We start from the raw sequence: 24,676 nt of genomic DNA on the forward strand, positions 1-24,676 counted from the left end.
AGACACTGGTGACACACGGCGCATGTGAGACTCGTCATGAGACACATCAAGACCCAGCTTCCCCTTCTCTGGACCCCCTGCAGTTCGCGTACCACCGCTCTACGGAAGATGCCATCTCTACCACACTCCATCTGGCACTCACACATCTGGATAAAAAGGGCACCTACGTAAGAATGCTGTTCATAGACTTCAGTTCAGCATTCAACACCATTGTTCCTCAGCATCTGATTGGAAAGTTGAGCTTACTGGGCTTGAACACCTCCCACTGCACATGGATCCTGGATTTCTTGACTGGTAGACCTCAGTTTGTCCAGATTGGGAGCAGCACTTCCAACACCACCACACTGAGTACTGGTGCTCCCCAGGGCAGCGTACTCAGCCCTCTGCTGTTCACACTGCTGACTCATGACTGTGCAGCGATGCACAGTTCGAATCACATCATCAAGTTCGCTGATGACACGACCGTGGTGGGTCTCATCAACAAAGACAACAAGTCAGCATACAGAGAGGAGGTGCGAGAACTGGTGAGCTGGTGTAAGGTCAACAACCTGTATCTGAATGTTGACAAGACAAAAGAAATGGTTGTTGACTTCAGGAGAGCAAGGTGAGATCACTCCCCACTTGCCATCAACGGCTCCTCAGTGGAGATCATCAAGAACATCAAGTTGCTTGGTGTTCACATAGCGGAGAACCTCACCTGGACCCCAAACACCAGTTCTATCACCAAGAGAGCCCAGCAACGTCTTTACTTCCTTCGGAAGCTGAGGGAAGCCCATCTCCCATCACCCATCTTCACTACCTTCTACAGAGGTACTGTAGAGAGCATCCAGAGCAACTGCATCATTACCTGGTTTGGGAACTGCACCGCCTTTGACCGCAAGACCCTCCAAAGAATAGTGAGAACAGCTGAGAAGATCATTGCGGTCTCTCTTCCCTCCATCACGAACATCTACATAACACGCTGCATCCGGAAAGCCACCAACATTGTGAAAGACCCCACACACCCCTCACATGAACTGGTCACCCTTTTGCCATCTGGAAGAAGGTACCGCAGCATCCAGTCCCGCACCTCCAGACTGTGCAACAGCTTCTTCCCAGAAGCCATTAGACTCCTGAACTCTGGCTAACTCCAATTCCAATTCAGATTCCAAAATGGGCACTTTTATACATGCTTATAGACAGTCACACGCACACACACACACACATACGTACATACATACATATTTATACACACACACACATTGTTTTGCATCGGACTAGTGCTGAAGTCAAACCTCACACAAATAAACTATGCACTCCTGTTGCAGTCTTGCACATTATCCCACTTGCTGCTAGAGTACTGTACTAAACCAGCACTGTACTCTGAACTGTTCTGGCTGCTACCGGTGACTGCTATGTTCGGGGTAACATGTCACTGACTCCTATGCACAACTTGCTTTACATATGCCCAGTACTGTGTATTGTACTAAATAATTGCACTGTCTACTCATTTTGTATTTGTCCTGTCCTGTATTTATTATTGTTTATTTAATGTTTATTTAATGACATTTTGCACTATATTGGACTGTTTGCGCTTGTGTAGCATGTCGTCTGTTGCACTGTTGTTTTTGTGTTGCACCATGGTCCTGGAGGAACATTGTCTCGTTTTTGTTGTGTACTTGTATATAGCTGAAATGACAATAAAACCTCTTTGAACTTGAACTTTGAACTTGATAAGTACATACGTGACAATAAAATGGCTAGTGTGTGTTCATGCAGCAACTAAAAAAAAATGTATTAGTTTTTGATAACTAAGTCCATGGTGTTGGATTCCCAGTTGGATCTTACTGTATACTGTATATAATTGTTTCCTTACTTCCATATTCCTTCCAAGAATTGACAGACTCTATTGTAGCATCCGGAACATTATGAAGTTATGAAGTGCTTGGTACTGTCTAGATGTTGAATGATATCTGATGAAATCTGCATATACAGATTGTATTCTGTATTGTACTTCTGTACAGCACATCTGTATTCATTTACCTCGCGGATATGTACAAAATCTGTCAACACACGTGTATGGCTTAACATGGCAATCACAGTTTAGCAACCACCACAGCTAAGATTTCATTCATTATGGATTTGTGGCCACTAACACTGCTAAATATAAAGAAATTTACCTATAGAGATCTACATGCTATATTTCCTAAAGCATTTAAACAAAACGGTATCATATAAAATTGTTTGAGTGGTGTCACTTGAAAACAGCCAGAGCCCTTTCTTAATAGGGTTGCTATAGCAACATCAGCTCTGCAGTGGTCCAACTTTAGACATAACACTGTGGCAAGTGTTATATTGGCTTGCCTTGCCCGTGATACAGCTAGCGATGATTAAAATGCAATATGCAATGCTCTCTCTCTCTCTCTCTCTCTCTCTCTCTCTCTCTCTCTCTCTTTCTCTCTCTCTCTGTCTCTCTCACCTTTCACAGACACACACTACACCCACTATGCCTTCTCTCGGTATGTATATGTTGAGGCATGTTGGCTGTTCAGCATTTTAACATGTCCTCTCAGTGTTTTTGAATCCTTTCACACAGTATTCCTTACATAGAGAGAGTATTCTTTTTCTGGGTTCCCCTTCTGAGCCTTGCTTCCTTGCTTAAGGTTTCTTCCTTGAGCACTTATGGAGTTTTTCCTTGCCACTGTCACCCTTGGTTAGCTCACTAGGGGCCATGGCCCAGATTCTCCAAAAAGCTAATTTCTCTAAAATTAATTTATGACAACATCTCTTGTGAAAAGCACTGTACCAAAGCATTTTAATTTAACTCATGTTTATTTGTAAGTGATAACTGATCATTATGCTTTCAAATTAGGCTTCAGAAAACTCTGCTCTGATCAAGAAAATTAAGACATGTATCTTTTCTATAACACTGATAAAGTACAAATTTCTCCCATACTTACTAATTGAAGATATGTGTGCTACTATCGTAAATAAAGAACATTCCATGGACTAAGTATTAACATGTTTCTGTTTGAGGTGAATTGGGTGCATTGTATAATAGTCAGATTACAGTTTATGTAAGCAGACACAGATAAGATGTGACTGCATGCGCGCGCGCACGTGTGTGTGTGTGTGTGTGTGTGTGTGTGTGTGTGTGTGTGTGTGCTACCATCAAAAGTAGCATCAGGTCACCTGGGGCCACATGTTCACCAAATGTTCTGAAACATTAAAGGAGGAATGTGCTTCCTGGAGCGTTACAGGAGGCACATGCTCTCTGGAGCGTTACAGGAGGAGCATGCTCCCCAGAGTGCTACAGGAGTAACGTGCTCCCTGGAGCGTTACAGGAGGAGCGTGCTTCCTGGAGTGCTACAGGAGTAGCGTGCTCCCTGGAGCGTTACAGGAGGAGCGTGTTTCCCGGAGTGCTACAGGAGTAGCGTGCTCCCTGGAGCGTTACAGGAGGAGCATGCTTCCTGGAGTGCTACAGGAGTAGCGTGCTCCCTGGAGCGTTACAGGAGGAGCATGCTTCCTGGAGTGCTACAGGAGTAGTGTGCTCCCTGTAGCATTACAGGAGGAGCGTGTTCCCTGGAGCATTACAGGAGGAGCCTGCTCTATGGAGGGAAGTGCCTCCTCCCGCCTCCATCCACCCACTGTCACTTCACCTCCCGGTACCGTGTGCGGCATTGTGGATGCGTAAGCGCAGGTGCACAGGCATGGAGAAAGAGACCAAGCAGAGGGCACAGTCTCTAAAACTGTGTTTTAGTGCTCACTACATGAAGAACTGGAAGTGAACTAAGAGAAAGGTGAAAGGAGAGAAGTTATGACTCCCAGGTGGAGAAGATATCAAGCGGTAGCAACCAAGGGACCTTAACTTAATAAGCAGGCAGTCTCGAGAAAGAATTATATACATTCTGTGTAAATTACTAGGCCATGAACTGCAGATTAATAATGCTATTAATATTTGTGTTCATCTTGCTCTGTGCTCTGATTTAAAATCAAACAATGGTTATGAGGTTAGAAGACTGAATATCAGCCTTAATTCAAGAGTATTTACATTTAAACAGGGTGAACCAGATAGGAATCAACTATTTCTATACATAGTCTCACTGTTAATCTTATTCTAGAATCTAGTTCTAGAATCTAGATGTGGTCTGATCTAGATGTGGTGCCCATTTGGAGCCCATATTCCTGCTGTCTGTTCATGAGGACAGAAGAGTCATTAACAGTAAAGCAGACCATTGTGAAACAAACACCCAAACATTAGATGTGTCAAAATAAAAAATATAATGTGTTGTTTAAAAGCAGAAAGCAAATGTGTGGATGGTGATAGGGGATGATCAAATCTTTACAAATAAATCTTTACCCAGGATGTAGGCCCAGATATGTTAAAAGACTACCAAAAAGAGATGAATCAACCACAAATAATACATGTAAGCCTCGATATATTTGGCAGAGCATCACCAGGGAAAACACATAGCGTCTACGGGTCACACAATTCAGGCAGCTACTAACTGCAAAAGATTTGCAGTTGAGTACTACACAATTTTATGATGATGATTTGTCAAATCAGACTGGAGGAATTTTATATAGTGGTGGAACAATACATACAAAGGTGTGTGAATCCTATATAGTTCACCCAGAATACTCTTACCAAAATACCCTTTAATTAAAATGGTGTCAGTACACAATTACTGTAATTTTAAGGACAATCCAAAAACATTAGCAGAGCATTGTTTCTAAAAAAGCATCTGCACAAATTTCTTTTGTCCTTCACAGGAGGCTACATGCAAAACAGCCCGATTTCTCCTGGGTGATGTCATATACTGCAGAGCAAGTGTGCTTGAACGAGGGAGAGAGGCAGCCAACCAGCAGCAGGCATTCTGTAAAAAAAACCCAAAAAAACCATCACAAGCCCCTCCCACCCCCTTTACCACGGTGGAAAGCAGATTTCTGAGCATTCTCTGGTGCAGTACCTCCCTTGAGCTACCTGGAAACGAGAAGGAGAAAGACAGGGAAGAAGTAGAGAAACAAATGGGGAGAGAGGAGATGAGCTGGGAGCAAAATAAATCTCTCTCAGGCCTGCGGGGAACAATAAAAGACAGGCTTGAGAACCCAATGTATGGTACTTTAAATAGAGGACCCCACAAGCAAAGAGGATTTATGGAGCCCCTCTCATCCATTTCCCAGGAAAAATGAACGTTCCTTAACTTGCATAATAAGTTTGGTGAAAGGTGGTTGCACCACTCCTTGTAAATACACAAGGCTATTTTAATCTACAAGAGGAAATATACAGCCATCTGTTACGCTGTTTGTAAACTACACATTCAACTTTTTCAGCTTGATGAACAGATAAAAACACTTCACAAAACGACCTGCATGCGTACGTGTGTCTGTATGCATGGCTGCATTGGTGTTTGTAATTCGGCTCTGTGCAAATTGCAGTGAGCTTGTGGAGCAGTCTCACCACACAGCCGCTCCCCTCTGTGAGAAAACACGTCACCACTCTCTTCTCCTAATTGGCCAACGGTTAAAAATAGCTGGGGCTGCCCATCATGGGACTGATTTGCAGCTTTCATTTACAAAGCTAATGTACTCTCAGGGGGTGCTTTGAGCTCCCCAGAGCACACATTTCAGCTCTTCCGTACTCCGTCTTGGGAAGCCATTTTCGTCCAGCTAGTGTGATGCCAGTACCCCTCTGCTGCATCCCTGCAGCTGTTGCACACTGGAAAAATAAGCTTTAATAATGTCAATATGGATCTAGGAAATCCAAAAAACAAACAAACAACCCCACATTGTTTTAACCTAAAAAAAAAACCTCCACAGTGTAGGAGTATACCAAGAAATTCTTACTCAGTGCGAAACACGAAACATGATTCAGGGCTCTAAACCTAAAGCCACAAACTAGTTCATAGCAAAACCTGCATTTTTTTTTGGGGCAGATTCAAACAAGAGATTGTGACATGTTGCAGGGACAGAGCAAGACATAAGTGAACATAACCTGGAAGCGATTTTAATGAAAATTCCAAAAACAGAACAAATGGCACTAGAGAAAGAAAGAAAGAGAGAGAGAGAGAGAGAGACAGAGAGAGAGAGAGAGAGACAGAGAGAGAGACAGAGAGAGTAGCAGACAACTGTAAAGGATCAACTGCAAAGCACTGGAGAGTGGAGTCTATGGTACATAAATAGAATCAGTGAAATGAGGGACGGGTGCAGGTGACTACTAATAAATGGATGTTTGGGAACAGAGGAGTGAAGTGTGGTTGGTGGTTCTTTGGCTGATTGACAATTGGGGCATGATACAAATACAACTAGTCACTAGACACCTTACTACTTAGCTGCCATAAATAGCAACCTTTGGGCCCACTGGGAGGAGAGCAAAAAGACTAATTTATGTTTGATGGAGAATAAGATGAGCCAAACTGTACACCACTGTCTTCACTAGTAAAACTGATTCACTAGTAAATCATTGCTTTATGATACACTTTGAAAGTTACAGTCTGCTCTATGATAGCTGTAATACTATTCATCCGTAATGTGGGGTTTTGAGAGAAGGGAAAAGAAGTGCCCATTTTATACCAGCAAACAATCTTAAACTTCCTTCTTCCCTTACGTTATGACCCACTGGAGTGTGATAGACAGGGGTTGGCACCACTCAGCTGGCACCAGGCTGACTCCGATCTGGGAGCAGCTCTAGCTGGAGGGAGCATGATTGTGAAGGATATGATGCAATGTGACTGTGTCATACTGCATTCAGCTCTGTGCAGGCTGGGACATGCCTAAAGATTGAAGCTAAATGCAATTCGCCTTAATGCTGCTTCAAATAAACTCAAGCATAATTCTGAATGCTCTGTAGCACTCCGTTTATGAGGTTACTAAATTGTTATTGACTTTTATTTATGAGCTTAATGTCATGGGCCCCAATAACAAATTTAAAAATGGGCCCCAATAACAAATTTAATATTGCATACAGCTTTTAAGCCTAAAAGAATAAAGAACGCAACAAAAATGTATATATTCATGCTTTGTTTTTAATCACTTCATAGAAAAGTAGCTTTAGATTTTATTGAACACAATATACAATATTATACCATACATTGTGTGAAACATTGAATATTCACCTGCAACAGAGTGGGATTACTAGACAAAAAAAATCCATCCCTCATGCAGATATTACTAACTCTTGACTAGTCCTTTTGGACACAAATTGGACCAAAAGATCTTAAACATAGATTAACAAAGTTATACTGACGATTTGAATTCCAAAACTGCTAACAAGGCCAGAAAAATAGTTCACATTAGCACAAATAATTATAGAAGATCACATTTTTGTAATTCATATCCATTTTACACTGGTGTTCAGAGATATCAACATTCGTGACCAATATGAGTAGTTTGAAAGTCCAACATTGTATAAAAATTTCTGAGCCATTCTTAGCAATCTGCAATCAAAATGCTGTTAGAAGTGTCAGTGTGTACTATCTCGTGGTATCAAGTTTCTTATGTTGCACCAAACAGTGACACACAAAGCTTCTTATATCTGACAGATGTCTACAGTATGTTCTTGTGTCTTATCTACACAACCCCCTGTAACAAATGGATTGTGTTTATCTTACGTTACTTTTCTGGGCAGTTGTATATTGTGCGATATATTTATGTAGCATATATATATATATATATATATATATATATATATATATATATTAACAAAAACAATATTACCAAATATAATAGACTCATTTCAAGAGCCCACTACACAAAAAACACCACCAATGTTCGGTAATGCAAGTGCATATAAATTAAAAATAAATTTACAAAGAACCATCATTCCTTATGTACAGTCAAAGGTAATAAATACACTATTACAAACAGCAAAGGACTGCCTTAAACTAAAATCAAACATAGACATTGGGTGTAAAGGCATGGACAGATGAGAGAAAAGAATTGAGATCATCACACACACACACACACACACACACACACACACACACACACACACACACACACACACGCACCCACTTTTTCATGCTACTTTGGCTATATACTATACCTAATAGACTTAGATCTGGTAAAATGGACAACAATGGATATTTAAGTGTATAAAACAAATGAAAAATATTTGAACGTGGTCTAATGCAATGGTAAATTATCCTTATGCTTTAAATAGTATTGGGCTTCAGAGATGTAGAACTGGAGGGATATATTTCTGAGACATCAAAAGCAACATTCACCAAGTCTCCTATTGAGACTCACATGACAATGTCTTAAAATCAAATCATGAGAACTGAAACCCTAGGAAATGTATTCAGTGAAGGGGACACAAAGTCCTCCGACTGATAACTTCAGGATGAAGGATTTTAAAAACCTTGTCTTCTAGCTAAATACAAAGAATGTTTGTTGAGTCAAATTGGGTCAGCCAAACGTTTTCTGTAGCCACCCTTGATGTGAATCAAAAACATCGTTAGGCCACAAAACCTAATTTAACCCTCATAGCTTCTGTCAAGGGGAGCATTGGGTGTGAGTGAGGGCAGAGACAGGTAGAGATTACTTTCCAAACTGTTATTTAGGTTAAAAGAATGCTGGACAAGAAGGAAGTCCAGCACCAAGTTCTGGAATTCAATGTAGTTTCAGATTCTTTTGTGAAAACCAATGACACTTTCGTAGCAAAATCACTGCTCACTTGCCAGTTACATCTAGATTTGTCTCATTTGAAATCATGGCCTTGTAATGGGTTTATGCTTTTACTAAGCTTACTGTGAACTGGGTGGGACTACACAACATGCTTGTAGTACATAAAAAAAAGAATCAGACAAATTTTTTTCTAAAATGACAAAGTGCATCTTTCATTGGAAACTACATTTCTAAGTTTTCTGAACATATGTCAGACATTTGGATTATTTAGTTATATTGCCAAATATAAAGGAAGACGCTGAGTTCTCTCTTCGGTTTATATAAAATGATTCTGCATGTAAGCTGTCTGATTTGCCTTTAGAAAACAAAAACATCTTCATGTACAGTTATACTAAAGTATGTTCAATAAATAAAAAATACTATTAAAAAGACAATAGTAAAAAAGGCACACAAAGTCTTTAGACAAATGGTACAGAAAAGTAAATAGTTTCTTTCTTTACAAATACTTGTTCATCAGTAGTTCGTTCACTACCCCAACTTATCCCAATAGCTTTAGAAAAAAAGTCACTTGGTACAAAAAACCCCTCCGATCCTCTCAGTAGTGTCAACTCCTCGACCGCTGGCCCGCAAGATGAGTCCAAAGGTCTGCAGATGGCCCCTTTCCTTCAGGAATTACCTGTCCATCACTCATCTCCAAAATGTCTGCAGCAGTTATTTCCTGAGAGCTCCAACCACGCTGGCTCCAAGCACACGTGCCAAGGAGGACCAGGCCTCCTCTTACTGCGAGGGCTAAAAAAAGCTCCCTCTCTGGGCTCTGGTAAAAAGCATCGAATGCAAGATTGCAAGGAGAAAAACGAAGGTTACTACCCACTAATGCGGGGCGCACGATGTCCTATGTGTCCACAGGGGAAGCGTCATGAGTGACGATCTGGATGTGCGTTGTGGCTGGCTCCATCTCTTCCGCCTGATCTTCCACTTCTGCTTCGTCCTCCTCTTCCTCATCTCCTTGACTCTGTTCATCTTTTTCTGTGCCTTCCGAGTCCTCTTCCTCCAGAGTGAGTTCGAACTGGAATTTGTCAGCCCCTGGCCCCCCGAGGTGGCCTTCCTTGTCAGGCTGGTAGAAGGGTGGTGAGGGGCTCTGTGGGATCATGCTCTGGTACCAGTTCCGATTGTCCTCCAAAGTGTCCAGGATGTCCTGAGCATCCGGGTGCACCAAGTCGGCCCAGGTTTCCCATAACGGATGGACGATGTAGTCAATAAAACCAACCTGGATGCAGAATAGATTTCATTAGTTACGACATCCTACACGCATTCATAGTATAATCTGGCTTTTTTGCTATCACGTATTTAAATAGCTCTCTGCCAATCAGAAATTTTATGTATTAGCAGTGCGGTGCAAATCCGATTTTTTTATGAAAGACACTGACCTGTGATTTCTCTACTGAGGCCGTATGTTTGTCACACATGGGACTGATCTCCATCCCACGCTCTCTCTCGCGGTCACCTTGGTGGAAGAACTCCTCCATGATGCGGTCTGTCCACTGTCTGTACAGCTCCAGAGACTTGGTGGGGTTGCTCAGATCAGCACAGTGCACCATATTCCGAAGAACCTACAATGAAAGGAATCCTCCGATTTGATCACTGAATACAATACACAGCTTTGTGGGCAGTTTTCTACATAAATACTGGCCATACAGGACACTGAACTTAACGTTGAAGGAAGTCAGTGGTAATCTTTCTTGCACGTATCAGTTATCTTAACTGGTGAGAGAGCACAATGGAGATTGGGAAGCAATAGGAGACTATAAGGCATCCATAAAAATGGAATGGGGAGAAACTGGTTTGGCTTTTTTGATGATCCAATATTGTACCTGCCTTGCCTTCAACTTTAACCAATTCATTCTCTCATTCAATTACGAGGGTCTTGCGCTGGAGAAAATGTCTCTTTTGCCAAGAAGAAAAAATACACATCTTTAATGTCCCTACCTGTATCCTGTCTGTGTAGTTATCCAGGAGCAACACTCCCGAGCTGGTAACCTTCTTCGTCTCCACCATAGTCTTTAGATCAGCCAGTAAGCTCATGTGCTTAGACATATCTGTGGCAAGTACCTGGGGACAGGAAGGAAAATCAAACCTGGTCACCTTCACATGAACATCAGGAAATGATGTAAATAAAGCCAGGGAGTATGCTAAAAGCAGCCAGAGTGTGAGGTGGAGGGGGCCTTACCATGTCAATGACCATCTTCCTGAGTGATTGCCTCTGTTTCTTAGTGAGGTTCTGGAAGATGTCACAGTTTTCCTCCTGGAGGAGCTTGAATCCCACAGCGAGGTGGTGGTTCTCCAGTACTGACTCATCATTGTACATGAGGGCCAGCTCAGAGTCTGAGTAAGACAAAGAGGAAGGGCCGAAAAAAGTTTAGTCATCGGAGCACGAATCCGACTACAGCTCCAGCTCCAGAGATTCTAACCCCAATCGGGCACAGAAGCGGTTTGTGTCTACTTACTTGTGTTGATGAGGAACTGATTGGAAACGCCTGGGTGGTCTACGTCGTGAATGGCTGCTGCGAAAATGGCAGCCAGGATCTCCAGATCAGTGAAGACGGCCTGATGTGGGGAAACGAGACAACTTCATGACTCAAGTCAAGCCCGATGCAGCACAGATTCCCAGAGGATTTCTGTGAAACACTACAGCATAACTTAAAGAGGGATCAAACTCCAGTTGGACAATCATCTGCACAAAGATGTGCTCTTGGATTCGAGGTTTATAGCATGATGGCCATGATATGAGCCTGATTAGCTTTTTGGTCCATACTGAAAAGAAAGGAATAGGCCCTTACATCCAGTGCAGGTGTTGACAGAAGGATGTGTGTGGACTGAGCCACGTCTGCAGCATGCAGGCTGTTGTGGTAGGCCACATCCGAGTGGTAGTGATCCTCCAGAGTCATCATATACGTCACGAATGTGTCGGCCGGGATCTTAAACGTCTTCAGCAGGTCTCGTTCCTGTTGGGGACAGATTGAAAATGTCACCGTTAGAGGAGTTCAAGGGCGACGTGGCACGCGTAAGCGGATGCCTGCGTTTGACGGAGATGCATTTGGAAGGAGAGGACCGACCTGGAAGATGGCGTACATGATGCACGTCAGAGGGCGGTTGTTGGAATATTCGGACACGGTAAATATGTTCAGGCCCCACTTATTCAGGTCTTCCAGTTCCTGCAGACAGAAAGTACCAGAGAGTGTGGTAAGTCTCCTGAAACTCAGGCTTCCTTATCCAAGCCTTGGTGGAGGGGTGTATGACAGCTCTTCTCCTGGCTCTACCTTCGACAGCAAATCCTCCTTGTCGGTTTTGATGCCGAAGCGGGTGATGCCGCTGTTCAGGCTGGGCCCGTGAGACACCTTCTTCACGCCGCTGATCTGAGTCATCAGCTGTTGCCTCTTCTTCTTTTCCCGAGCCTTCGGTGTGGGTGGTGGGATCTCCACCTCATTCTGTTTGTCTGCACAAAGAAACGGTCCGAACAAACATATTAGACCTTTTTTTTGTGGATGAAATTCGGTTTCAATAGTGCAATGCAATGCAGGTTTTGTTATTCTTCTTCTGCAGTAGCACTTGTGTCGCTTCCAGTTCTTTGGCTAATAAGGGAAGTGTAAGAGAGAGAACTGTGACCGGATGGCATTCCAGAGCTCAGTCACATCTTTGTGATCTCCAAAAAGAGCAGACACATGAACAGAGAGGCTTTGTTGGAGAATCGTTGCCTGTGTAATGCCTCTGGCTGAGTGACGTCAGCAACTGCCTCTGGCCTGAAGGAACCCAGGTGCATAGAAACAACTGAATAGCTGACACCTGCTCTTTGAATGAGTGTGAGTGTGAGTGTGTGTGTGTGTGTGTGTGTGTGTGTGTGTGTGTGTGTGTGTGTGTGTGTCAGAGAAAGACATATTCAGTCTCAGAACAGAGCCTAAACCCTGTTTTGGGCCTTATTTACGGAGACAGAAATCCCAAAGGGAAAAACCTCATTCACACCCTGTCACTGCCCAGGGCTTCTAAATATATGAAGATTACATTTTCCAACACCATCTTTTGTCCCCAAGGACAGTGAACAATTTCCTTATTTCAGCCCTTCTCCAGAGGCAGAAAGCCTGGATACAGTCCCACAAGCTTCAGTTAATTAGCCCTGTGACAACTTCCAGCTTCTTCTGTCACTACTGTAACTGAAAAAGCTAATAATACGGTCTCAGAAGTGTCCTAGCTGAAATCGGCAGAGGACAAAGAGTGGCAAGTCATTAATCCATTCATGAATACATTCATTAATCCGTCATTTCTACTGCTGCTGAACTTGAGAGGCTACATGTTTTACCGTTCACTCTAAGGAATTGGGACGCTCTGACGAAGCTTACGAAAGGGTCTCTTGCCTCCTTAACTCCCATTCTCCCCCCCCCCCCCCCCCTCTGGCTCACATTATGGAGCAAAGGAAACAGAATCCAACATGGATTTACACATCTTTACCTAAACACACGATTTTGACTACACTTCCCCCGTGCTCCACCAAGTCCTTCCCGACGCTCCACCCTCCACTGAACCACCCTCCCAGCCTCGCCTGCTCTGAAACCCAGAAACCAGGGGCGTAGTCAGGGAGAAGGAGACAAAGGGAAGAAGCTATTCTCTGTCAGTCCTGCATAATCCCGTTGCTCTTTGCGACGTGGAGAGATTGGGGGAGTGGAGCTGGGAGGTGTGAAGAGAACAGTCACATGTGAGAGCGCTCGCAGATGGCTCACAGCTAACAGCCTCAGCCATCACGCTGAACCCGAGACTCTTCCTCCTAGTCGAGGGGACTAGTCTATGGCTCGTTAAGCAAAACAACAACAACAAAAAACCACCATGTGGAAATACATACAGAAAAAAGTGAGGCAGAAACATTTTGTTCTCGATTGCGAAACTGGATCATAAAATTCAAAACTTCAACCGTGTGTGAGCATGCGTGTTTGTGTGCGTGCGGTGTAATAGTGCCCTTATTTGAAGTTCAGAACCGGATGAGTCATTGGATCTATTGCTTGGCTTTTATGTGAAGGGGGTTCCACCGTCACGTTACAGCAGGATCTCCTGTCTTAATCTCTCCCTCTCCCTCCATGACTCGCTCAGCCCCCTCCCTCCTGTCTACTGCATTAGGGATCGCTCTCTCGCTCGCTCTCTCTCTCTCGCTCACTCTCTCGCTCGCTCTCTCGCTCGCTCTCTCTCTCTCTCTCTCTCTCTCTCTCGCTCTCAGATACTGAGCTGCCTGCCTGCAGAAACTCACGCCGTACTGCATACGAGGCTCCAGTAAAGCTTTCCACAAAGACCTCCTGCCGTTCCAAATCCATATTCTGACCTTTCCTTTGCTTCTGTAATGCCTTCCCTCCGCGTCCTCTGCACAGTTGCTGGGCTCTTTTGGCCCTTTGTGGAGTGCCTCTCTTTCCGATATGCCCTCTCTCCTTCCATTTGAGATCTTTTCCCACCTCCACCTTATTCTCCAACAGGCCACTGCAGCGCAACCTTGTGCCTATATGCAATCTGTGGCTCTCTGGGACATTGCATGCGCATGTGTGAGTAGGTTCGTATGTGTGTGTAGTTACCTAGGAAAGTGTTGGAAATGAACTCTGACACCTGGTTGCCAGATCTGCTCATCTCGGAAAGGTGCGTCAGCTCCCTGTTCAACATCCTCTTGAACTGGAGGAGGGAAAGAGAGATGAGAATTAGACAGATATGTGCAAGAAGGGGCCACCATCTCGTCTTTACTGGTGGCTCCATTCATATAGCTACTGATCCGGATGAAACATTTCCATCGACGGTGGTGTACTAAACTCCCAAATATAACAAATATAGCAACGTCACTTCAGAGCAAATGTACATAGCACGGCACAGGGATGCGCAGTGAAAACGTGAATAGGAATATCTCAAAACACTTTGTAAACTTTTAGGTTAACAGCAAAAAGTGATCAAATAAGCAGTGTATGAGAAGCTTTGCATCTGAGATGAATTCTGTGGACCCATAAATACGCAGTATCTGCCAGAAATAAATAAACAAATGAATAAATAAATAAATAAATAAATCTAAAAAAAAATGAGGCAGCCATATCCTGCGTCACACTGAAAATGGACATATTTTACTAACAAAAATGATATTACAATATTTATGAGTTTATCACCACATATCTGTTAGACTGAATCCAAGGCAAGAAGCAAAACCAGAACCCAAGACTGTACATTCCAGCACAGGCTGCCCAGACAGTGAGCAGCAGTATACACATCGCCCCAGTCTCCCAGACCACGGAGACCCCCTGCGCAACACACACAGAATCAGAGCGACCACATTGCTAACCTGCACTGACCACCACACCACTCTCCATACACACCTTAATGTAACCCCAGGACACAGAGAGAAGGTAGTTTGCCTCAGGCATTTTGGATTCTGATTAATATCCCAAAAAAACCCAAAAACCAAAACGAAACAAAACAAAAAAAAAATCCACTCTTATCCTTAACGGAGGAGAGAGCCAGACAGAGAGGCAGACGACGGGGATTCCTCGCAGAGAAAACCAATCCCTTCTTCCCTCCTCTCCTCTCCTGCTTGCTTGGATCAGCGGCCGGACAGAGCGGCAGCGCAGCCGTGGCTCAGCGCCAGGGCTCTCTGGCTGGTGCTCTCCATGGTGGCGGTACCGAGGCGGCGGGGGAGGGGAGGGGAGGGGGGGGTGTGCGGGTCGGTCGGCGAGGATCGCCCGTCCTGGGCTGGAAGGTCCGGGCGTGCTGCGGTGCAGCGTCTGGAGCTGCAGCCAAGGCAGAGGCTCTGTCAGCGCCGATGGATTATGGCAGAGGCGGAGCGCGGGAGAGGAGGGAGGGAGGGAGGGAGGGAGGGAGGGAGGGATGAGGAAAAAAAAACAGGGATGCTCATCTAGCTCGGAGGGGGGCTTCCTCTGCTGGATTAGTGCTGCGCTGCTGCTGCAGGACTCCCTCCCTCTCTGTGCCTCTACCTCTCTCTCTCTCTCTCTCTCTCTCTCTCTCTCTGTCTCTGTCTCTCTCCCCAACCCCCTCCTCAATGCCCCCCCCCCCCCGGTTAGCAGCACACTTGCCCCAGCACACGCGTGGTGCAACGGAGAGATGAGAGACGAGGGGAAACCCTGCTTAGCTGCACAAGGCCAGAAAGCAAAGGAATAGAGAAAAGCCAGTGGTGGGGGTGGGGGTTTAGGGTGGGGGTTTGGGGTGAGGGGTAGAGCTCTCCACCATATTCATTTTCACAGCCATTTCTCATCTGAAAAGGGGATGACACAGCACTCACTGGCCTGTGTGTGTGCCGCCTTCAGAAAACCCTGCTGGATCCTGCCATAATACCGTGGCGCCCCCCCACCGGCAGAGATTTGGGATAATGAGCGGGTTCGGTGCAGCCACTGGCTCTCTCTACAATGTATGAAACAGCCATGACAGCAGCTCCAGACGGAGGCCTGGGCTATTTTTACCCAGCAGACGCAGGAGAGGCTGGTGGGAGGAACATGGTGAAAGCAAGAGATGGGGAGAGACCGAGATAATTGCCTCTCCCTGTCGGCTTTGCGGTGACATCAGCTTCTCTCTCTCTCGCTCGCGCTCTCTCTTCTCTTCATGCCACCTATCAGAACACAGCCAATTACATCCCGACGCCATGGCAACAGTGTCACATGACTTGGGCTTCTGTAGAAGGTTCTGTTTCACACGGGGCATCTCCTTCCTTCCGACCCTCTTCAAACATGGCTGCTGAAGCATCATGAGGACCTCACTGACACACACACACTCCCAGTTCAGCTCCCCCAATCTCTTTGGCAAGAGGCAGACTGCCAGACTCGATGGGCTGCCCTTGGTAGGGTCCACTGAGAGGGAAAGACCCAGTGACTGATGAGCACACTCCTGTTGGCCATTTTGTCCGGGTACGTTTCGAGTCAACTGTTCAGAGGGCAATTACTGCATTCCTAAAACGATGCATTTCCTTTTCACAAGCCACAGTCATTACTGAAGTGTTATAATGATGTCCCAAAGCTGCTAAGATGACATAGTGGTTTGGACAGGTAACAAAAGCTGCTTCAAAGAAGCCTCAGATCTGACAGGCTACGTGTCTGGAATTCTGAGGGTGAACCATCAAAAGACATTACATTTCCAGCTGACGACTCTGTGCATGCGTGCGTGCACGCGCGCGCGTGTGTGTGTGTGTGTGTGTGTGTGTGTGTGTGTGTGTGTGTGGGTGGGGAAGAAGTGATGAGAGAACAGGAGACAGGCAAAAGAAAAACAACGGGGAAGACTGTGCTGCAGAAGGGAGACAGTCTCATCCACCATGTCTTCTACTCCGGCACGTGTCAGGAGACTCCTACTGCTCGTCTCCCAAACGCAGAGTGCTGGAAAACTCTGACATTAAGGAAGAGAACGAGGAAGAGCATCTCCGTTTAACTTTTAAACAGCGAGTACTTTCCCTGAGAGATTTATTTTGCTAAACTTAATATATCTTAATATTCCATTTATGATGCTAGAATTTCACAGATGTTTTACATTTTGAACAAAATTCCTTCAAACTGTGTTGGAATGTTGTATGTTTACTACTCTTCTCTCCCACTAGTGGGCAGTATAAACTTAAGGAGGACATAATTACTCGATAACTGAGGACCATCATGAAATGAAATTTGTTTCTTTTTGCAAAAAATGTGTCCTGTGTATAAATGCCATATGAATCCGAAGAATATTATAGAAGTCAAACACCCATATAAAAATCAGAAAAGAACCTGAGTACAGCAGATTTGCAACGTTTCTTTTCTGACACAAGCCTCTAAACTAAACACTAAAACCAGTAATAATATTTCATCTGTTATTTTAACTGATCTAATGAGACCTGTGAAGTTAAACGCGATATAGCTCCACGTCCCTGAATGTTAATTAATATGTCAGATTTTTGCTCATGATAATGTAATTCAAGGAACCAAGGTCTGCAACAGTGGTAAAACTATTACATGTTCATCTGTATGGGCAAAGACAACATCAGCATTAGCAAATCTGTTGACGCACATGAAGGTGACAAACGGGTTCAAACGAGGGCATACACACATTATGACACAGCAGCCTTCTTGAGAAAAGTATGGAGTGTGCCAACAAAAGGTCAGAAGCTATGATCTGAATAGTGTCTCACTTCCCCTAAATGACAAGCCCTCAGTGTGTGTGTGTGTGTATGCAATTACATTAAAATTCACTTAAATGATTAAAATGAACTTAAAATAAACACAATTGAGGGACTGTAACACAGAACATAAACATGCCTTTTCTCCGCAGTGTGAAGATGAACAAAAATGCTTACACACGCTGCCTTCCTTACACACAAACCTCATATCATCCACAAGGAGAGAAAAGATATAAACTAACAGGACAAGAAAGCTAGTCACTTGTGGGAAGTCAAATTCACCAAGCATGCTGGAAAGAAAAAGTACATAAAACTCCCCTCCTCATTCCATTCATGTTTCAAACTTAGTTATAACATGCCACACATTCTGAACTGCAAGAGAAAAATGCCAAACAGAAAAAATTCCCGGTACTAGAGAGTAGCTCTACACACGTGTTCAATTCTAACAGTTTTCATCCCGGCAACTTCGGAGAGCCACGCCGCCGCTGGAGACACACTGCCTGCAGGCCTATTGCACGAGCCTTCCCAGCACTTCCGAGTGAGTGTGAGCAGGCAGATACACAGTCAAAACCTGAAGCACACACTCCGTGCCTCTCAGGAGCACAGAGAGAAAGAGAAAAGCAATAAGCACAAGGAAAGAACCACATCAATGCCACCGATCGCTCTCTTGGTCAATGTATCAAGCCTGCAGAGAAAAGTTCTAACGGAACACATGAATAACAACTCTTCAGGTCACTCGTGTAAAAAGACCAGTTCAGAATGCAAAACTAAACTCCCAGTAATGGAGGTCCGCTTCAGCAAAGGCTCACCTTTTTCCACCAGTTAACTTTTCCAAACTTTCTGTGCTCTCTTCTCTTAAAGCAGCAAGCTCCCATCTTGAGGTAGCGGGTTAAGTCCTGCCGTGTGTGTGTGTGTGTGAGTGTGCGCGCAGTACAATCCAGCGGTGTTCAGGCTTGGCATTTGACAGACACAGCAGTGTTACTGACTCCCTGAGCTGTGCACACTGACTGCCTTCCACAGTGAGTGAGTCACGGTATACAAGCACGCCCTCTGAAGCTGGCCCTGCCCCTTTCTGTCTTAATGCTGCGCACACATTAGCGGCAGTGATGCGATTGCCACAGAGTTTACAGTGTAAATAGTCTCTGCACAGGAATTAGAACAAGGTTGCAGATAAGATCTTAACTTTTCCTGCCATCAAAGCAAACATCGCACGTTTTCACCATGCGCGCACACACACACACACACACACAGACACACACACACACACACACACACACACACACACACACACACACACACAGACACACACACACACACACACACACACACACACACACACAGTGAAATACAAATCCCTAGGGCATTTGTATAGACTGCACATACATGCACGTAAATTACCCCTGGCTAATGACTGACTACCCTCCGCTACAAACACCCCATGCCTACTGATTACAGATACGCTACGTAACAGCAATTGGGCAGATGTGATTCCCAGCTTCCAGTGACATGCTCCCATCAGTGGTGCTGTTCCAGTCCACTGCCATCGACCCAATCACTAATCCCACAAAACCTCCTTTCAAAACTATTGTCAGAGGGATAGGGCAATTTCAGAAGACTTTAAGACGAAAACTATTTGCGGACATCTGTTTGCAGACAGAGTGCTTGGCCAACGCTGGCAAGGCTTGTTCAGTTTACTTGCCGGCGGAGCTCTCTGCAGTCACTGGGTGGAAAGCTCTCGGTTGGAACTGAACGCATGCTGTAGAGCAGCTTTCCAGTACCAGCCACCAGCCCGATGGACGTTTTTCTCTTGCGGGTTCAGAATGTGCGAATGAAATAAAGGCACTAAAGGGATTTTTATCTGCTTTTTCATTGTTTTCTAACTGAAGGACGTCCTCGCTGAGTTTCAAGACTAGTACATTTGATTTCCATAAGTGACGAGTTTTAGCTTTCCTGTTTGCATCTTTCTTTACTCTCCTGGCAGAAGATATGAGGTTTGGCGGTAAGGAAAACAACGTGTGTATGTACCTCCCCCAGAGAATTAAAAAAAAAAACGATGTTCTGCATTTCTCCCTCACTCAAGTTCAGTTTAAGTGAATTTTTATTTAATCGCATTGTGACACTGATTCTCTACTGATTCTAACAGGTGACTGATATCAGTCCCCAAGCACACTGACCTGAGAGAAAGGCTGAGCAGATTTTGTCCTCAGTTGTTTGATTTTGCTTTAGCATTTGATATCGCTTTTGATCAATAAACTGAAAATTGAACAAGTTTTATCTTCCTGAGCATTTGATTGAACCAAATAACTTTGAACCATAACTTTAATTTTTAGCTCTAACAGCATGCTTTCATGTGAATGCATTTGTGTGCACATGTGTGTGTGCACGTGTGCGCATGTGCGTGTGTATACTTCCAGATATGCGGTATCTAATTCTCCCTGAATTCACCTTCAGGGGTTGTGTGTATCTAAGTACGTGTTGGTTACCCTGTGTGTGTGCGCGTGACAGTGTGTATGTAAGTGTGTTTGTGTATTCATCCCTATTGTCTTCAGTAGGGTCCCCTGCCATAGTGTATGGCAGTTTGACGTCAGCAGAAGCAGAAACAAACAGAGAGCTTGGCTTTGCCCTGCCACACGGCACTTGCTTCTATTGTAGTCTGCACCCGGCTAGAACTGAGGAAGGAGACAGGAAGCCTGACTCACAAACACACACATGCACATACACATATACACACACACACACACACACACACACACACACACACACACACAACACACTGCTAGACTGAGCAGCTGATCGGACGGACACCACTGAGATTGTAACCTATCCAAACACATGCCTATCCAACTAACTTCTCAACTGGTCTAATTCCAACCCAATATAAACAGATGAAATACCTGGGGATTCATTTTATATTTAGCATTAAATTACACATTTTACCTTTGACTACACACAGTAGTTCGAACACCATACAAAATATTCCATCACTGTTTAAAACAACAAAGCCAACTTTACATTTAGGTCACATCCTATAAGTAGACTATTATACAAACCACCCCCTGCTTCTAACAATGCATATAACTGGAAGAGACACTCAGGCTGGTAATGAAATCAAGTCCAGGACATATGAAGTAACGTAGCCTAGCTCCTGCGCGAAGCCTGGAAATCCTTCAGAGTGGCGTCAGACATGCTCTGACCTGCTCAATGAGGAAAACAGATACATTCAGCGAGCATCCCAGCAACCGTTGCCTGATCTGGGATCAGCGCTCCCTGCTGGCACCTTTCCGCTGCCCACCGCTCGGCCCGTCTGGCCGCGATTCAAAAATGAATTGATTCCAACAAATCCTCTGCATATTCCCATTTCTGCTGCGCGCCCTACAAGTCAAGACTTGCAATAGGTGTTAAGAATGCGGTGGTGTATGTCAGAACTTATGTCATTCGGACTAAGGCAATTTTTAAATGTAGCAGACGAGAGTACTCATACGACTGCAACACCGGTAGCAGGGGCCTCCCTATAGCTCCATTCACTAAGCAGCCGGTCGACTGACTCTGAGCACAAGCAAAGCAGACCTTTGTGTGCCACGAGAAAACAAGGAGACAAACCTTCCCGTATTTGCTCAGCGGTCTGAGGAGTGACCCGAACCGTCTTGCAGAGTACAGAGCCAATGGACATCTCTCAAGGGCTGATCTAAGTTCGCTGTCAGGAGGTTCTGCTCACCTTGTTGGAGGCCATATCGCTGACGGAACGGTATGTCTGGATGGTCTCCAGCTGGTCCAGGCACCAGTCCAGCTCCTCCATGGTCTCCATGGCCAGTTTCTGGTAGGAGTCGTCTGGGTAGAGGCACAGAGAGAGAGGCGCGCAGTCAAACGCTTGCATGGTCACTCCAGAACTGCCTGCTAGACGATCCTTCATCCTGGGGTTGCACAAACACACCTAGTGGCTTGTGCTTCCACACACACAAGCACACACACCAACACACACGCAGACTCCTGCTGGCTCTGTGAGTGAGTTCTGCAGCGTGCGAGCTAGAAGAGGGTTTTTTTTTTTTTGCTCTTTCTGTCGTTCATTCATTGGCTCGGTGATACTGCCTTCTAATCCTGCTCTCCTTCCTCCCTCCCTCTCTCTCTCTCTCTCTCTCTCTCTCCCTCCCTCCCTCTCTCTCTACTTCTGTCTCTCTCTCTCTCTACTTCTCCCCTCTCTCTCCGCTGGTCGTGAGCTGGCTGGGCTGATTCTGCCTGTTGGATCTATGCCTTCAGTTCATAACCTACACGTGTCTCCCACTCCAATGAATTGTGACATGAGTTGAGAGCGTGGTAGGGACCTTTTTTTGCATGTTGCACACACAAAAACTATATGCAATGTACACACGGTCACATACTTCCTCAAAAGCAAAACATCTGGTCTGAAAACAAAGAGACATAAAGAGGATGGGTCCCATCCACACACATGCTAACTGGCATGTCTGATTGTCTGATGAAGTCTCACTGGCATTGGCCTGTGCTGGGCTTGAATTATGTGCAGGCCAGTGTGAAGCATCAGCACCGTTTACCAGCAGGGCGAGAAGGGCCACAGATCTGCCTCCATGGCGGTGGGAAACAGACAGGCCACTTGTGTGACCCTCGCACGCTGCCATGGGGCTCCCAGCAATGCGACAACGCGGCATTGAAACAACAGCGCAGTGCAACAACGCAGCAATGAAACAACGCAGCAAGGCAACATCGAAACAGCGGAAAAATGCAAAAATGCAGCAACGTAACAGTGCATCAAAGAAGCCTCTGATCTCTCACACTGCTTCAGTGAAGCATGAGGAGAGGTGGAGCAGAACCGATGAGCTTGACTCCACACGATGCCAGGTGTGTTAGAGCGTCATCATAAAAGATGAAGTGTGGGCTCCTGATAACAAGGATACATTATTGCAAGATCTGTGGATGAGCAGCGAACAGCCGTGAATGCAAGACAGTGCGCCATACCAAATGACATTTCCTTTAAAAATCATCTGCAGTTTCAATTATTTTGAAATATTTTACATCGACCTTACATTTTTCTCACTCTCTGTATGTCTTACAAAGCGTGCACACACACACACACACCCCAAAAAGGTGCATCAAAGAGACTAAAGTTCTCTTCTCACTGCAGTGTACTGGTAGTCAGAGAACACAAGGGGTGTCCAGCAGGCAGTGGAACAGGGAAAAAAATCTGAATCTTAACTACTTAGCATATCTCTGAAAGCACAACCACTCAGCGATGTTAAAGAGAGGGGCAGGATCCGAGAATAACAGGGAAAGAGCCACTGAAGTATTTTCTACAATAATGTTTTCTATGCATTTTTTTTTGTTGCTTTGTTTTTTGTGCTTTTTTTTGTTTTTAATCTCCATGTGGCTGAGAAAGATATGAAAGCCACCCAAGAACTCAGAAATGTCACTCTGACATTTACAGTAAAAATTACATGGAATGTTCTTTGTGTGGGTACGTGTTGTATGACTATACATTAGAGTAAACCTATCAGGGCATTTAAGGTCAAACCCATCGGAGTATAATGAATGCTGTGATCGTCTTAGTTTTGTGGCTTCAAAAAGTGTGTGTGTGTGTGTGTGTGTGTGTGTGAATGAATGAGAGACCGAGAGGGGCAGAGTGAGAGTGAGCATGTGTAACATTTTGGGCGCTTGGGTCATATCAGTTTGAAGCAGAACGGTTTAAGAATAACATTTATTACAATTTGGAGAAAGAAGGGGGCGGATGTGGTGTGTTTGTGGTAACAGCTGCGCAGTTTATGACTATGTGCAATTCAGTGGGTGCCCAAGCCAAGGAGAGGCTGTTTGAATAACCCTAACCCTAATATCATTGCATTTCTTCACATTCTTCACTCAAGAACTTAAAGAGGAAGTTCACCAATCACAGGATGTGAAGTGTAAAATAATTCTCAATGTTCAAAGTTTCATTTTTTTATATGAGGTAAGAGGTTTTGGTAATATAAACCCGTGTATTTACTAATGTTATGGCTATATTTTTCAACTGTGTAGTACATAAAAAGGTTCACACTGAGTGAGGTTTTTGCAAGAGCGAGGCAACATAGATGGCGGTCACACTAAGCCCTACAGTTGTAGAATCAATAGACAGTCAGTGTTGTTTACTATGCCAACCACACATACACGTACCTTAGGTTCCAGAATCACTAAACCCCTTACAAATCTGTACAATATATTGCCATTGCCAGGACAGAGCAAAGCCCTTTTTTCGTCTGCGCTTCTTAAACGATGTACGCGGTGGCGTCACACAATTTGTGTTTGTGGTCTTTAAGATTTCTGCTTCAGCGTGGCGGTTTCGAACAGCACGGGACCAGCTCTGCTGAAATCGTTTCCATCAGGAAGCCGAAACCACTGCCTGGCTCGGGAAGACCTAAACAAGAGCAGCATTGAATGAGCTGGAGGAGCGGGTGGAATGGGTGGAGCTGGCCACTCTCATAGCCACATGAAGGGCTAACCTGCACAGACCTCACACGTACTGTGGGCTGAGAGCTCACTGGACCACACAAACCGAGCGCGGTTTTTTTTTTGGTTTTTTTTTCCACACATTTTTTTTTTTACGCATATTCTTTGGTATTTTCAAAACACCAAAGGATATGTGCAAAGACAACACACAGTGAAAGGCTTTTTTAAAAAAACAAATAAACTTTCTTTTAAGTTTTTAAGACAATTTGGGAAGGCAGTCATGTTATTCAGTACTACTATTCAGTACTTTTAGTAATGCTCCATAGAGATAGAATGCACTCCTACAGTTAAACACTGGGTACTTGTGTGTGTGTGTGTGTGTGTGTCTCGGAGAGAGAAAACGAGTAACTTTGCCAAACCCAGTGGCCTGAAGTCTGTCTGACTGTCTCCCCCTCACCCCTTTGCTCTCAGCATCCATTCCCTCACAGAGCA

At 44.7% G+C, this 24,676-nt stretch overlaps 1 protein-coding gene across 4 annotated transcripts in view; it reads right to left on the reverse strand.

Moving 5' to 3' along the window:
• Positions 1–6,986: 6,986 nt before the first annotated feature.
• The window catches only part of pde4ba (phosphodiesterase 4B, cAMP-specific a), an 87,398-nt gene continuing 69,708 nt past the window's right edge, over positions 6,987–24,676 (reverse strand). For 3 of the 4 annotated variants that reach the window (XM_027027065.3, XM_027027067.3, XM_027027068.3), the window contains 10 exons: positions 21,474–21,586; positions 14,208–14,301; positions 11,922–12,097; positions 11,718–11,816; positions 11,442–11,606; positions 11,109–11,208; positions 10,832–10,986; positions 10,591–10,713; positions 10,032–10,214; positions 6,987–9,871 (listed from right to left, as the gene is read on the reverse strand). In XM_027027065.3, the coding sequence (XP_026882866.2) occupies positions 9,497–9,871; positions 10,032–10,214; positions 10,591–10,713; positions 10,832–10,986; positions 11,109–11,208; positions 11,442–11,606; positions 11,718–11,816; positions 11,922–12,097; positions 14,208–14,301; positions 21,474–21,586 (1,583 nt within the window). In that variant the 3' untranslated portion in view covers positions 6,987–9,496. Of the gene's footprint in view, positions 9,872–10,031; positions 10,215–10,590; positions 10,714–10,831; positions 10,987–11,108; positions 11,209–11,441; positions 11,607–11,717; positions 11,817–11,921; positions 12,098–14,207; positions 14,302–14,987; positions 18,553–21,473; positions 21,587–24,676 lie in introns of those variants that run through there. The other variant, XM_027027069.3, reaches the window with a different exon arrangement.

The sequence above is a fragment of the Electrophorus electricus genome, chromosome 7, assembly GCF_041902795.1.
Source record: "Electrophorus electricus isolate QZ-2024a chromosome 7, ASM4190279v1, whole genome shotgun sequence".
In the NCBI taxonomy this organism is placed as follows: Eukaryota; Metazoa; Chordata; class Actinopteri; order Gymnotiformes; family Gymnotidae; genus Electrophorus; species Electrophorus electricus.